At 36.9% G+C, this 13,623-nt stretch overlaps 4 protein-coding genes across 5 annotated transcripts in view; 1 reads left to right on the plus strand and 3 right to left on the minus strand.

The window, feature by feature from the left end:
- The window catches only part of gukh (NHS actin remodeling regulator GUK-holder), an 80,809-nt gene extending 80,251 nt beyond the window's left edge, over positions 1-558 (minus strand). The window contains exon 1 of one of the 2 annotated variants that reach the window (XM_022074214.2): positions 56-558. In XM_022074214.2, coding sequence (XP_021929906.1) covers positions 56-344 — 289 coding nt within the window. In that variant the 5' untranslated portion in view covers positions 345-558. The remainder of the gene's footprint in view (positions 1-55) is intronic. The other variant, XM_022074216.1, reaches the window with a different exon arrangement.
- Positions 559-658: 100 nt separating this feature from the next.
- Positions 659-2,353, plus strand: Taf13 (TATA-box binding protein associated factor 13). The gene is made up of 3 exons (XM_022074226.2): positions 659-985; positions 1,282-1,452; positions 2,060-2,353. Exons 1-3 carry the CDS (start codon positions 956-958, stop codon positions 2,237-2,239), a joined length of 381 nt encoding a protein of 126 aa, XP_021929918.1. The 5' UTR covers positions 659-955; the 3' UTR covers positions 2,240-2,353.
- Ppox (protoporphyrinogen oxidase) lies at positions 2,344-5,714 on the minus strand. Its single transcript, XM_022074220.2, has one exon. The coding sequence runs from the start codon at positions 3,933-3,935 to the stop codon at positions 2,508-2,510; it is 1,428 nt and encodes a 475-aa protein (XP_021929912.1). The 5' UTR covers positions 3,936-5,714; the 3' UTR covers positions 2,344-2,507.
- Positions 5,715-5,843: 129 nt separating this feature from the next.
- On the minus strand, positions 5,844-13,116 carry Sply (Sphingosine-1-phosphate lyase). The gene is made up of 10 exons (XM_022074219.2): positions 12,718-13,116; positions 12,267-12,482; positions 11,804-12,012; positions 11,298-11,534; positions 10,585-10,794; positions 10,072-10,207; positions 9,319-9,421; positions 8,789-8,935; positions 7,539-7,659; positions 5,844-6,116 (listed from the first exon to the last, which is right to left on the minus strand). The coding sequence occupies exons 1-10, from the start codon at positions 12,872-12,874 to the stop codon at positions 5,994-5,996; spliced, it is 1,659 nt and encodes a 552-aa protein (XP_021929911.1). The 5' UTR covers positions 12,875-13,116; the 3' UTR covers positions 5,844-5,993.
- Between the last annotated feature and the right edge of the window lie 507 nt (positions 13,117-13,623).

Below are 13,623 nucleotides of genomic sequence, written 5' to 3' on the forward strand. Positions count from 1 at the left end.
TAAACCCTCCAAATTCATACGGTTATTAAGTCCGTTATATGTAAAATGTACTTACGAACTGTCACCTTCCTGGGATCAAATGCAACGACTTTTTCCTCGACGGACTCGATGCGGTTTCGTAACCTCCTAGATCGTTCGCCAACATTTTGAAGTTGCTTGGCTAAATCCTCAAATATATCATTAGCGATCACAACAAGGGACGCCAATTGCCGCAGAGCACTACTTAAGGTGTTGTTTGTAACGGCTTCCAGCTCATAATCTGTAATCAAAGGCTGACCATCTTCGCCATGCAGACATCGCCGGCTGAGGAATTTAGGCTCCACAACACGCTGAACAAATGGCATTGTTACGCCTTGTTAAGATCTCATTCCCACTCGTCTTCATTCCCATAACATAGTGATCAGTTAAACACGCGAAAAATTACATCTTAACCCATTCTGCAAAAAATTAAGCACGCCCTGTTCGTATTTCACCGTGTGTACACTCCTGCATGAAGCACATCACCACCACTTTTCGAGTTCACGCCGCAACTAAGCCGACGATGGATTTACGCGCGGACTATTCACAGTAACCAACTTAACTGAGTGTAAACATAAAATTCGCTAGTTATAAGCTTGCGGTGGTACAAAGTGTTGGTCACACTGCAGCCGTTATTTGGTGTAGCTATAGTTAGTTCTAAATATGCCGAAGTGGGAGTAAAGAGCAGCACATGTCAATAAAAGCCTTGAAGAATGAGTAGTTATATTCTGATCTTCGAAGTAGTTAATAGTTAAAATTAATGCTTCGTTTCAGCAGATACAGCTGAATTAGTATAATTTTCTTTCCATGTGTTTTTAAAGCACTTGAGTAAGCTTACACCAAACTTTACCACACTGCATAGCATATTCTATAAGTGTCGCCTTCGTTTTCACAGGTGTATGTTCATGGGAGATATAATTTAAAACCTAAAATCGTAATGGCTCAAGCAGAGGAGAGTTTTGAACAGGTATCACTGCATTATATTTTAATACAAATGTAGCTGTACAAGTGAACCAAAAATATTTGTGAATCTGTTGTTACTCTTATTACTGGCTATCCACTTTAATTCCTTAACCTCAAATTAAACTGAACCCAGACCAAAATTAAAAACATTCATGTAAAAATCTCCCAAGGGACCAGTCATAAGTGAAACCATGGAAGTAATAAACAGGAAATTCTGGTAAATTGTATTAACTGCTGCTTAGCTACTACTGTGCATAATTAAGTACTGACAAAATCATATTTTCTTCTTATCAAAAACAGTTTGAAGAGGAAGAAGCAGAAGCACCTCTTGGAGCAACCCTTTCAGGACGTAAACGACTCTTTTCTAAAGAACTGCGATGTATGATGTATGGATTTGGGGATGATCAAAATCCATACACAGAAAGTGTAGACCTATTGGAAGACCTTGTTATTGAATTTATCACAGAAATGGTATGAATCAAAATAATTTTATAATATGGTGGCCAGAGATTTGATTCATTAATAATCCTGCCATGTGACACAATATAGTCTGAGCTACTGACAGTGCCACTGATGAAAGTATCAGTATAAGAAAATTCACAAAATGGAGATACTGTTACATGCTTCAGAATGCTTAGTGTAATATTGTTCTTCCCAGTGCTGAGAATATCAGTTCAGTTCAGATACTGCACAAACATTATTCTGTTACCAACAGAGAGCTCATGCGATAGTATATGCTGGAAGATTCCATATTACAAAGCATTTAAATATACACATTTTTTGTTTTTGTGAACTGAAAATGCAAGTAAAATGTGTGCAAGTTTAGTAGATTCAGGTGATGAAAACTATGACATCATTTCAGCTACTGGGGCAAGAAATTCATACATTCTGCAGCACACACAGCCTTTCACTGTTTGACATACAAAAGTGAAAAACTTGATAATATAAGAATGTACACATTTATATTGATAAAGCTTTATATATAAAAACATTTGTAATTTAATTTTAAAATGTGAGTGGACTATTTCTGTCATTAGTATGCACATTTTAAATTAAGTACTCTTGTGATTTCATTTAGACTCACAAGGCTATGGAGATTGGGCGAACAGGAAGGGTCCAAGTAGAGGATATTGTATTCCTTGTTCGCAAAGATTCTCGCAAGTATGCAAGAGTCAAAGATCTTCTCACCATGAATGAAGAACTGAAGAAAGCTAGGAAGGCATTTGATGAAGTGAAATATGCAGGAATTCCAAATTAATGTACTTTACCTCTGTAAAATTCATTGTAATATGTTTTCAGAACACCTGTAACTAATATTTCAAATATGTTGTGTGTTGGATACAACAATAAATTACATAGTAATATTTTTAAACTGGAGTTTTATAATTCACTTACCCTAATTACATCTGTTATGTACATAACATGGACACATGAAGGCACAAATTATACAAGTATTCTATATAATTAAGAACATCCTGCAGTTGGAATATTTACAATACAAATATGACATAATTTCACAAATTCACTTATATTACTTCACCATCATTGAATATTTTTATTAAATTCTTCACTGCTGTTCTTGCAGACAATATGACATCGTTGATACCAACACCATCATATGATGCTCCAACAAGGGACAGAGGTAAATTATGCTCATTCACATAGGCTTTAATCCTTTCTATTCGTTCATAATGTCCAAGAACATACTGTGGAATGCAGTTACGTAACAATGACACCTCATGTGCCTGAGGATCACCTGATATATGAAGAATTGAATGTACATATTGTACTGCTGTACTTAGAAGCTTGTCTGGTGAAGGATCATTCCCAAAGAATTGATCAAACCACCTTCCACCCATCATTACAGTCAAAACAGTATTGTCACCCTTTGGAAAACAACATGTATCAAATACAATTCCTAATATGGGTAGTTTCTCAGATGAGGGAACAAGAAGCCCAAATGCATTTTCTTTTAACAGTCTACCCTTGAACTGAAGGTTTACAACTACAACAGAGACTGTAGGGATGGAAGACAGTTCTTTACCTAACTCTGGGTGTTGTTTAGTTAGAAGCAGTGCCAACTGTTTTGCTGGTAGAGAAGAAATAACATGGTCACATTCAAAAATTTTCTCACTGACTTTTACTACAGCTTTTCCATTTTGAAAAACTAATTCAGTACAAGGACAGCTAAGCAGAACATCAGCTTGCTGGTTTTTAATACTAATTCTCAATGTTTCTGGTAGAAGCTCAAGTCCACCATCTAATGACCAAACACTCCACCTTTCCTTTTCAGCCCTCTTGAAAAGTTCACACTTAGTTTGGAATATACTACTGGGTTTTCTTTTAAAAATGCTCATAAGCATCCCTTTTACTATTGATCCATATGTTTGTTCTGCCTCAAATAACGACTTCAATAGAAATTTGACACTTATTTCTTTTGCATCTCCAGCACAGACACCACATATTAAAGGATTTACAGCATACTCAGCAATCTCCTTTCCTAAACGCCTCTCCACAAAATCATAGATACTTTCATCTTTAACCAACTTTTTCGGTGTTTTCAAGTCCTGAAACAAGGCACATATTAATGGCTTTGTAAATGGAGTCTGTGTAACCAACAATGAACGAATGTTATTGAATGGCAGGGTATGCAATGCCTTATTCACATATATAAGTCTGTTTTGGGCTGCTGGATGATTATATTGAATGGGCATCACTTTATTGACCAAACCGAGATCTTCAATTAATGCTAAAGTATTTTCTCCAGCTACACCCTTTGGACGCACAGTTCGAGGCCCTTGCTCAAAAACGAATCCTTCAGGTGTCTTTGTTGTCTTTATCCATCCTCCAACACGACTGCTCGCTTCAATCAATTTAACATTCTTGAAACTTGACTTCTGCAAGTAGTGGACTACTGACAAGCCACCTATTCCCCCGCCCAACACCACATACATATTTATGTACGGAATTCACAAGCAAATATCCAACATTAAGGTTAAGGTTGACAAACGTTACGAGGCAGAAAGTAAAATTTTATATAATCCTTCATAAATGACGTAATTTAACATTTTACGTCTCATTGCTGTTTAGACCACTTTGCAATCAGCCAGCCGCAAGACATTTTCAGCCCTTTTCAATACCTGTATACAATTCTTTTTCAAAACTACGGTCATTCACACAACATAACACCATCATGATGAGTAGAAGCATGAATCATATGATCACGACCAAGAGTGCAATCTCAACAAAATGAAAAATCAGATATCGCTAAATTTAGCAGCATATTTCAAAATAACTAATATTTTCCAAATGTCAAAACTGGTATTAAATAACGATATTAGTATTTATTCCAGCGGTTACTCCGTTTATTTCTAATATGTGATTCTACGATTCTGCAAAACTTCTGAACTAAGAATATTTTTCCATCGACTGTTGGTTATTCGTGCCATTATTTACATCCAGACGTAGCGCTTTAGAGTTTGATTTTGTTTGGGGTTTGTGCACATAAGCGCTGGCATAGATAACCTTACAAGTAAATACCACAATGATTGTTCCTACCAACAGTTAAGTTTTTCACCATTTTGCTATTTGAAAATGTAATGGTTAAATTACAAAAAACTACAAGTTTTACCTGTTGTTTTGATTTGGTCTCTCACACGTACTATTGTGGTATTCAAATCACTGAAGATGAGGTGAACAGTTCAAGTCACCAATGGATAGTTGAAAAACATGTACATTTTGATTGGAAAGCCTGAAGAGAACAGACTACTCAGAAGACCAAGGTGTGGGTGGGAGGTTAGTATTAATATGGATATTTCGGAAATATGGTGGAAGGGCGTGAATTGGATTCATCTTAATCATGACAGGGACTAGTGGTGAGCACTTGTGGATACAGTAATGTACCTTTGAATTCCTTAAAGAGCAAGCAATTTCTTGGCTACCTCAGCATATTGTAAGCCTCTGAAGAAGGACTGTACTCCAAGGAGTTAAATATCTGGAGAAGCTCTCATTACTGGGTTAATTTTTATATAGAATATAAATACGCTTACATATTGAGTAAGACTTCAAGCTTTGATGGTGAATAAATGCACCAAGATTCCCTCAGGCAGTCAGCCACATCAGAAATGAGTTCAAAACCAACATTTCAGGGACAGTTTTTATGGCTGCATATGGTCACTTCCACATAAAAAGCTCAAATCATCTGCACAAGGAGAAACTTGTATTTTCATTCAAGAAGGGGTTAACATATGATCTTCGGTATTTTGAAAATAAAGGAATTTTTACTTATAAAACTGGTTGCGTCATCCGTACCCGTGAACTGCAACAGGTACGGATGACGCAACCACGGCTCGCAGCGGACCAGCTACGGCCACCGGACCATTGGATCAATAGCTAAGTGCAGAGTTCAACTCCTGCAAAACCACCATCTAGTGTAGTGTTGCTTGATATGCTTTTGTAAAATTCTCTACTCCATGATTTGTTTTCTAAACCATTTTAATTAAATGAATTAATTTCCCTGTTGCCACTGATGATGACCTCTTGAGGTTGAAACGCGTTTGGCACTAGTGTCTTTTTTATAGTGTTAATAGTTTGTTTGTTTGCTTATTTTATGTTCTAATACACTACACGGTATGCAAAGTTTTAAGAAAATTATCTTGGTTTCCCAAAGTATAACTGTAAAAAAGTTTACATGTATTTGTAAATTTCCAAAAAAAATTGATCACTTATTCTATTATGTTTAGAACTCAGCTGGGCCTATAAAAAACCTATACTTAAACAGTCAATACAGAGTACACATGCTTCAATCACCTTTTGATATTAAATTGGTATATCCTATATATCAGTAAAAACAAACATTGGAGTACTTGGTGTCTTCTTTATTATAATGAAATATATGAGTTATAAATTAAAATTATACTCAAAAACTGTGCAGGTACTTGACTCATACTTGATTACATTAATATTTTGGTACTCTAATGTCCCAAATGGAAAGCCATTCTTACCCACATCCATTACAATGTCAAGTTCAGTCCTTTTACAGAAGGAGTATAATACATCGAATCAAGGAAAAATCTTGTGAAGTCTCCTACGATAGAGCGGTCAGGAATGCTATGTGACATACCATACATAGCAAACTGCAAAGAAAGATAAAAGAAATCAGATTATTTTCTATATTTTACAGTTTTTGGAAGAAATTAATCCCAAGACTTACCCTCTGTTACAATATAGTGGGAAGCTATACTTCAACTGGAAGGACACTTAGCCAAGTGTGTTCTTCGAAATTTTGAATATTTCACTGCCTTAATGTTCATTTAATGGGCTAAATCAAAAAGTCAATGTCCATTATATGCCATGTAGGTGCATGTGAGATGAAGAGGCGTAGCTCCTACTCACTTTTGACCCCAGCACTAAATGGTGGTGAGAGGTCAGCATCACACCCTCAGCCACACTTTAACCCTGAGAAAAGTCCCCTGGTTCTCACTGGATAGGCCCCAGAGCCAGTGTAAACACTGAGGCCAGGGATCAAACCCCTGTTGTCAAGATACTATACTGTCTGAGATACCCGAGCTATTGTGGGCTAATTATACTTTAACAAAATAAAATCAATATGACAAATATCACATTACAAAGTGATGCAAATTATTTTTCCTTACATTTTAATGACTGTACATAACAAACAAATATTGCAATTGAGGGTTATAAATCTCAATCAGATTTAACGTCATATCTTAAATTTATATGTAAAGTAGCACCAACTTTTCTCTGTAAAACCCATCAATTTTCAACATTTTACATTTTTGAAACCAATTAAAAATACAATAATAATTTCAACAGTCATTACAGAGTTTGACTTACCTTCTTCTTCTTTATAACGCCGTCTCCTTTACAGGAGGTTGGCGACATATTATGAACAGGATCCTTCCATCCTTTTCTCAGACTGGAACCTGTTCATATATGTTTTTTAGGCAGGTGATACAGAAGTTGCCTTCTTCTGTGTGTACGGAGTATGGAGTAATTGTTGGGATGCCACAGAGAAACTGGGGAAGGCCCGGAGGAAAACTCCGTTTTGCCTAGACCACGGCCTTGCCCAACACAAGTTATAAATTCGGGCACCACCAGGAATCAAACCCAGGACCCCAGGATTACAAGGCCAGCATTTGACTTACCTTAATTACAATAAAATCTAATTTTTCAGAAAGAGGCCATTGTTGTAAGGAAGATTTTAAGTAAATTCACCACCTAGATGAATGCCTTTTGCCCATACGAGCATAACTAACATAAGATTTGTCTTCCAGGTTGCCTGTTCCTGTAACTTTCCTATCATTTTAATACATAACTTTTCAATTCAGGCTCTCATTAATACTCATTTCTATTTAATTAATAATTGTTTATAAATAACTAAGACCTTTCCCACTGAATGTGAGTCCTCCTACGGTCAATAATATCGGAAAATTGAAGAACATAATATGAATGATGAGCAAAACAGGAAAATCCTTAGGAAAGGATTTATAATGTGAGTAGTATCACATTTGTGTTGTAAATGGGTAGGCACTCACTTTCCCCTCAACAGGTCTGGTTGGATCCTTCATGATAATTGCCAATTCCTCTTCCACATCAGACAGGAAACGGTCTGCAACGCCATCTGCAGTATGCATGTATGTGACGCACAAATGAAGCCTGTTACATACAATATGACACATATAAACTACAAGAAAGTAATGAAAATAACATGTTTAATAACACAAAGACTATTCAGATTTTTTTACTACACCCAAATTCTGTATTTTATAAAAGTAACTTCTGGCCGTACTTAGTCGATACATGACTCAAGCAGCACTGTTTTTACTCCTTCCTGAAACAAACTCCCTTTCTTTCAAGATGCAGAACTACCCCTTCCCACATTGTATGTACCCGCTACTCTAGACATGTTTTGTATACCATATTCTGTATTTGTTTAAGGTGTTTGACAACAAAGATCTGATGAAAGTATTTGGACTTAGACAGAAGAAACAGGAGATGGAGAAAATTACATAATCAGAAACTTCATATTTTACACTTCACCAAACATTATTAGGGTAATCAAATTAACAAGAATGTAAACAGTATGTTTATTTGAAATGTAGGCATCTATCTATAAACCCACACAGTATTAAAGAACAGAAGATCAACAATGACATCTTCACTGTCGTCAGAACTTCAAATCTTACGCAATGTCATCACCTGATTTGCAACTGTAACAAGGACCACAGTGGTGGGTGTACTCTGATGAGAATGGAAGAGATTAATGGAATGAAATTTAATCTTTCCCATAAAAAATGTTACAGAATCTCTTTCAGTTTATGGATCAGTATTTGTTGTACAACACTTTTATCAATCATTTCAGTGAATGGCAAGATTATTTTTATAGTGGTAACAGGTTAAAGTCCCACTTAATGGTACCTGCACCTTGTCGTGGTGGTGGGGCTCGAGTACCTCAGTGACCCCAAGAGCTATGCTGGCGGTAGCATAGCTACTGGTAGGGCCTCCCTAGCCAGATTGGTTGAGGGGGAGAGGTCAAACTAAGACAGGTACCCTGGTCCTCCAGGTTGGGGGTTGGTCACAAGGCTAACAACCTTGCACCATAAAAAGGAAGATGTTTCGAAACCTCAATCAAAGCCTCGGACAGACGGACCTAACAGAGGACCGAATGGAAGAGGAGAATTGAGGAGGCCATGGACCGAATACGGAGCGGAGAGCCATACAAGAAGAACAGGTTAAAGGTTATTATCCTGGACTAACTCTCTTTTAAACAGCTGGAAAGACTTACCCAGGTGGGAACTGAAGTGGATTGAGGTTCCAGCCTCGTTTGCAGAGTGCATCTGAGAGTTGATAGATGTGAAACAGCTTAGAGCCAACAGCTACTACTGATGTTGCAGGCGTGCCAAATATGAATATTCCATCCATCTTTCGCAGTCTATAATATGTACAAAAAGTAAATAACTAAATGTTATGCAATAAAGCTATACTAAATACCTATAAGTTGTTATTTGTCCCATTTGATTCTTCGGTTATTAAACAACACCGTTATTCAACACAGATTATACAGCATTCAATGAAATGAGATGGATTATCTTGGTGCAGTAGCAGAAAAGGGGGGAGACAAGGAATTCATATAGAATGTTGGTGGGGCAATCTAAATTCATACAGATGAATGGCTGGAAAACCTCTTTGAAAATAGGTTTTGAGGATGTGAGATAAGTCAAACTGGCCCAGGATTATGCTGGTTTCAGCATTAGTGATGTTCCAACATTCAGGACCTACTGCTGGTTTTAGTTCATAATATAGAGTCTACTTCACCCTTTCTCAATATATTTAGTTGTTTGCACAATTTTCTTCGTTGCATCAACATAGCCCTCTAGCCCGAAGTACATCAGTGTTGCCCAGCATGCTGCAATGATACCTATAAAATTAAGAAAACTTGTTTTAGAAGAGAAGAAATCTTAGAAGGTGAAATATTTGAAACAACACTCACCACATATTAGTAAAACAGGTAAACTCCAGAAATTTCATCTACAGTAAAAATCATAACAACAGATATTATGAAAATGTGACAAAATTTAAGTCATATCAACAAGTAACCAGGAATGTCAAAACATGTATTTTTCTTTATAAAGTGGCAGAGAAGTTAGAATACACTGAACATAAATAATCACATATTTGTGCATAATTTCAAATGTTATGTATTTATATAACATTAAATATAACGCATAACGCCGTAGTGCCATCAACATGTTTAAAACTATAATTCACATAAAACAAAAGAATACAATGAACAGTCTGTCAAATGTCTACAGCCAAAGACATGTTCTGATTGTGATTAATTTTTTATTAAATTTTATTCATTTGTAAACATAAGATGCCCTTTTTTGTGAATGGAAACTAAAAAGAGAGAGAAAAAATCATGACACATCAGGTAAATACAGTGTTATGTTTTCAGAATACTCATATTTCCCTCATTTTACCCACTGCCCAGATGAATTAGAGTTTGCGTAGTAATTAAACTTAGTACTGTTACACAACACAAATGACCATGAACATGTATACACTTGCCTCCTGCACGAGACCCATTGACAGTAGGTGAGCCATAGACTCCTCCAGGCCAATCAGTGCTCACGTTAAACTGGTGGTGCCTAAACTTGGGCTCAGAATACAGGACAACAGAGGAACCTTTCGGTGCAAATCCATACTGCAACATTAGTGTCAACAAGACTACACACAGGGTTATGAGCGAATGAATATATTCTATTTATTTTTTCAGAACTTCTAAAGGTTCAGTGTATTTAAAGCCATGGGAAATATTAAAATACCAGTCACAACTTGGCAGACAGGTATGAAAGCCTCAGCATGTGGTCCATTATGTAAATGTTCGACAAACAGCTTTACTAATAGTTGATACATGTGCAAATCAGAGAAGAAAGGTGCATAGTGAAAGTAGGGAAACTTTTCCAAACATAAGGGAAAATATTACAAGAAAATAATTGTTCCCAATGAGAAGTGGAATGCAGGTGCCACATAAATTTCCCCACAATAGGTTGAAAGAGCGGAGTTCAGTCAACCACTCACTTTGTGTGTGTCTGCTGAGATGCTGGTGACACCAGGTACTGAGAAATCAAATGGAGGCAGCATGAATCCTGCCTCAGCCATGAATATAATGACAAAGCCACCAAGACAGGCATCTACATGAACAGGAATGTTGTACTGACGACCTAGAGCAGCGATAGCTTCTATATCATCCATTGTTCCATATGGATAGTTTGGAGCTGAACCCACTAACTGCAAGAAAGATCGCCAAACCACACGGACACTTAAAATAAGTGTTTCTTATTATGAACAGATTGACATTTATGTTAACATAATGCATTACACAAGTTGTAATAATATGAGATTTACTATTGTATCAGTCGGAGAATAATAAACCTTTGCCACTCAGTCAACAAATACCTACATCAACAACAAAACAATATGGATGACTTTTGGTTAAAAATGTAAACCTACGCTCTGAAAAATTAAGTATGTCATCAGTCCATCTACAATGATAAAGTAGATGCACTATTAAGTTTGAGCATGACGTAAATATTTTTAGCAGCAGCCTCCTCCTTCAGATACAGACATTTCAATCATGTAAAGCGAAGAATTCTAATAACATATGAATGATTTTGGTATGCCAGCAAACAACATACAATTATCATATCATATCAATTCACAATTATGCATTCATATGTAACTTCAGAGTAAAACAACACGATGGTCTGATGCTGTCACCCTGGAGTACTCACCAGACATGTATTTCTACTAATGGCTTTTCTCATGGCTTGAATATCAACTGTTGTGGTATCTCGATCAACGGGGACATGGGTGACACGCATGCCGAAGTATGCTGCAGCTTTGTCAAATGCTGGATGTGCAGTTACTGGAATGACAATCTCTGGGCGGCGGATGCCTCTCTCAGCACGTGCGTAGTCTCTGTATGCTTTACATGCCATAAGGATTGATTCTGTTCCACCAGTTGTCATCTGTAGAGGAGAGAACCAAACTATTATGAATGTGCTGTCGTAAGGCATGTACACGTACGTATTCAACAGAGGCATTCATGTTTTACCAAACATATACAAAATTTGCAAATTACTCACCAACATGCAATAAAGTTCCACTTGGGAGTCATGATATTTTATTTTTAAATACAACTCATTACTGACACCTGTGTACATAAATAATATTGGATCTAGAAAATGGAATAAATATATAAATAAATAAACAAATCAACAACCAAACTAAGTTATACCGTTCCACAGGATCCAGGTCCTCCATGAAATAAGTTGGCTGTGATTCGAACCACTTCTGCTTCCATCTTGCACACTCCTGGAAAAACATCGGGATGCAGAGGATTTGTATATGATGCTAGGCCATATACTTCAGTCAGCAACTTTATAAGCTCAGGATTGTAATTGTACACAGTTCCAGACACAAAACCACTTTTCCAGTTGTAGTCACCTAGAAGAAATAAAATTACTTACTCATATTATTCAGAGTTGAAAGTCACAGCCCCTAAACACCATTGTCCTTCCTAATATATTAAAATGCACAAGCCCAAACATATATATTTCCTTACAACTTTAAAGAGTCACAACAGGCTGTGAAATGTTAGGATGTAGCTTAATGTGACCTCACTTATATAACTTAACCTCACAATTTTTTACCCTCTTCAAGCAAAACTGCATTTCTGATTTTACAGTCAATCAACATACCAAATGACAGATATTTCTCAACCTGCTGAATTATATCATGATGATTTTTTCCTTCCTTGGGTAATGTTGTGATATATGGATTTCCTTGGTTACGATGGATCACTTCTTGCTCAAACGTTTCATTGATTTTTGACATTTCACGTTCAATGCGTTGAGAAACAGCTGGTATTTTGCGCGCAAGCTTGAAGACCATTTTCTTACCACGGTTCACCAAACCTAATATGTGGAAAAAGTTTTAAAATATGAGATTTTAGGTTTTGTGGTGAAAGACTAGACAATTGTCTTAATCAGACACTGTGAAGTCTTGTGGTGATTACCGACATTTGGAAGAACTTGCTGCCTCCATCTACAACCCTGAAGACAACCTAAATGTTAAAAATGTGTGATAGTTTTCAAACTTTGGCCACAAAATTTTATTCTGGAATTATCTTTTTTTGTAAATGGTACTAACTTTCTTCTTGAAATAAAAACTCCCAGAACCATACTCCTGCTAATACTGTAGTTGCCGTTACTGTGACAATTTGCCATGGTTCTAGTTTGGAACAGCTGTTGTTGATAATTAGTCTGATGCTGTCAGCTCCAACCTTCAAAGCACGTAAAGGATCCATGCTTCATTTAACAGGACACACCACAAAATAATAGTTCTGAAATGTATAACGACAGAAATTCCCACAACCAGCAAAGCAAATGTCAAGAACTCGTTACTAGAGCCGTGAAGTTACACAACCACATACTTCTGATAAGACAAATGGAATTAAAACGTATCAACTTGCAAAACTGTCACATCATGCAAGGAACTATTTACACCTCTCAGCCCCCTCGCAAACCGAAGCATAGATAACATCATGTCCCGTCACTTATGTTGGTATTAACAGGTTATAGCTTTTTTCTGTGACGACCACGGAAGCGCAGGGAGTGCTGTATGATCGTGCGCACTTATCGAGCGAGAAGCGTTACGTCAGAGCAGGCAATGGGTGCGGCTCGAGTCCTCGCAAGCAACAGATAGTGCACCGGCACATACAAGCACAAAGTCGAAACGTGATCAAGTTGTTTGCACACACACACACACAAGTCAAATATATTCATATGTTAAGTGTTTAAGCCGGCTACAGACTAGGCTTCCACACTGGGCAAAAATACTCAGTAAACCTCCCAGATATCCTAATTTGAAGACAATGAATCTGTCAGATAGTGGTGGATGATAATAGAATGACGTTGTAGGCCCCACCTCACCCTACCATAAACATTAATCTTCCATCGAATCATTTTCCCTTTTTATTTGAAGGCTACGCCTTGTGCGAGAATGCATTATTGTAGTGTTTCGATCTTTCACAGCAAATGTGTTCCTACATCCTAT

The sequence above is a fragment of the Zootermopsis nevadensis genome, unplaced genomic scaffold (assembly GCF_977971745.1).
Source record: "Zootermopsis nevadensis isolate Lab colony 2312 unplaced genomic scaffold, Znev_1.0 Znev_ptg000028l, whole genome shotgun sequence".
Lineage (NCBI taxonomy): Eukaryota > Metazoa > Arthropoda > Insecta > Blattodea > Termopsidae > Zootermopsis > Zootermopsis nevadensis.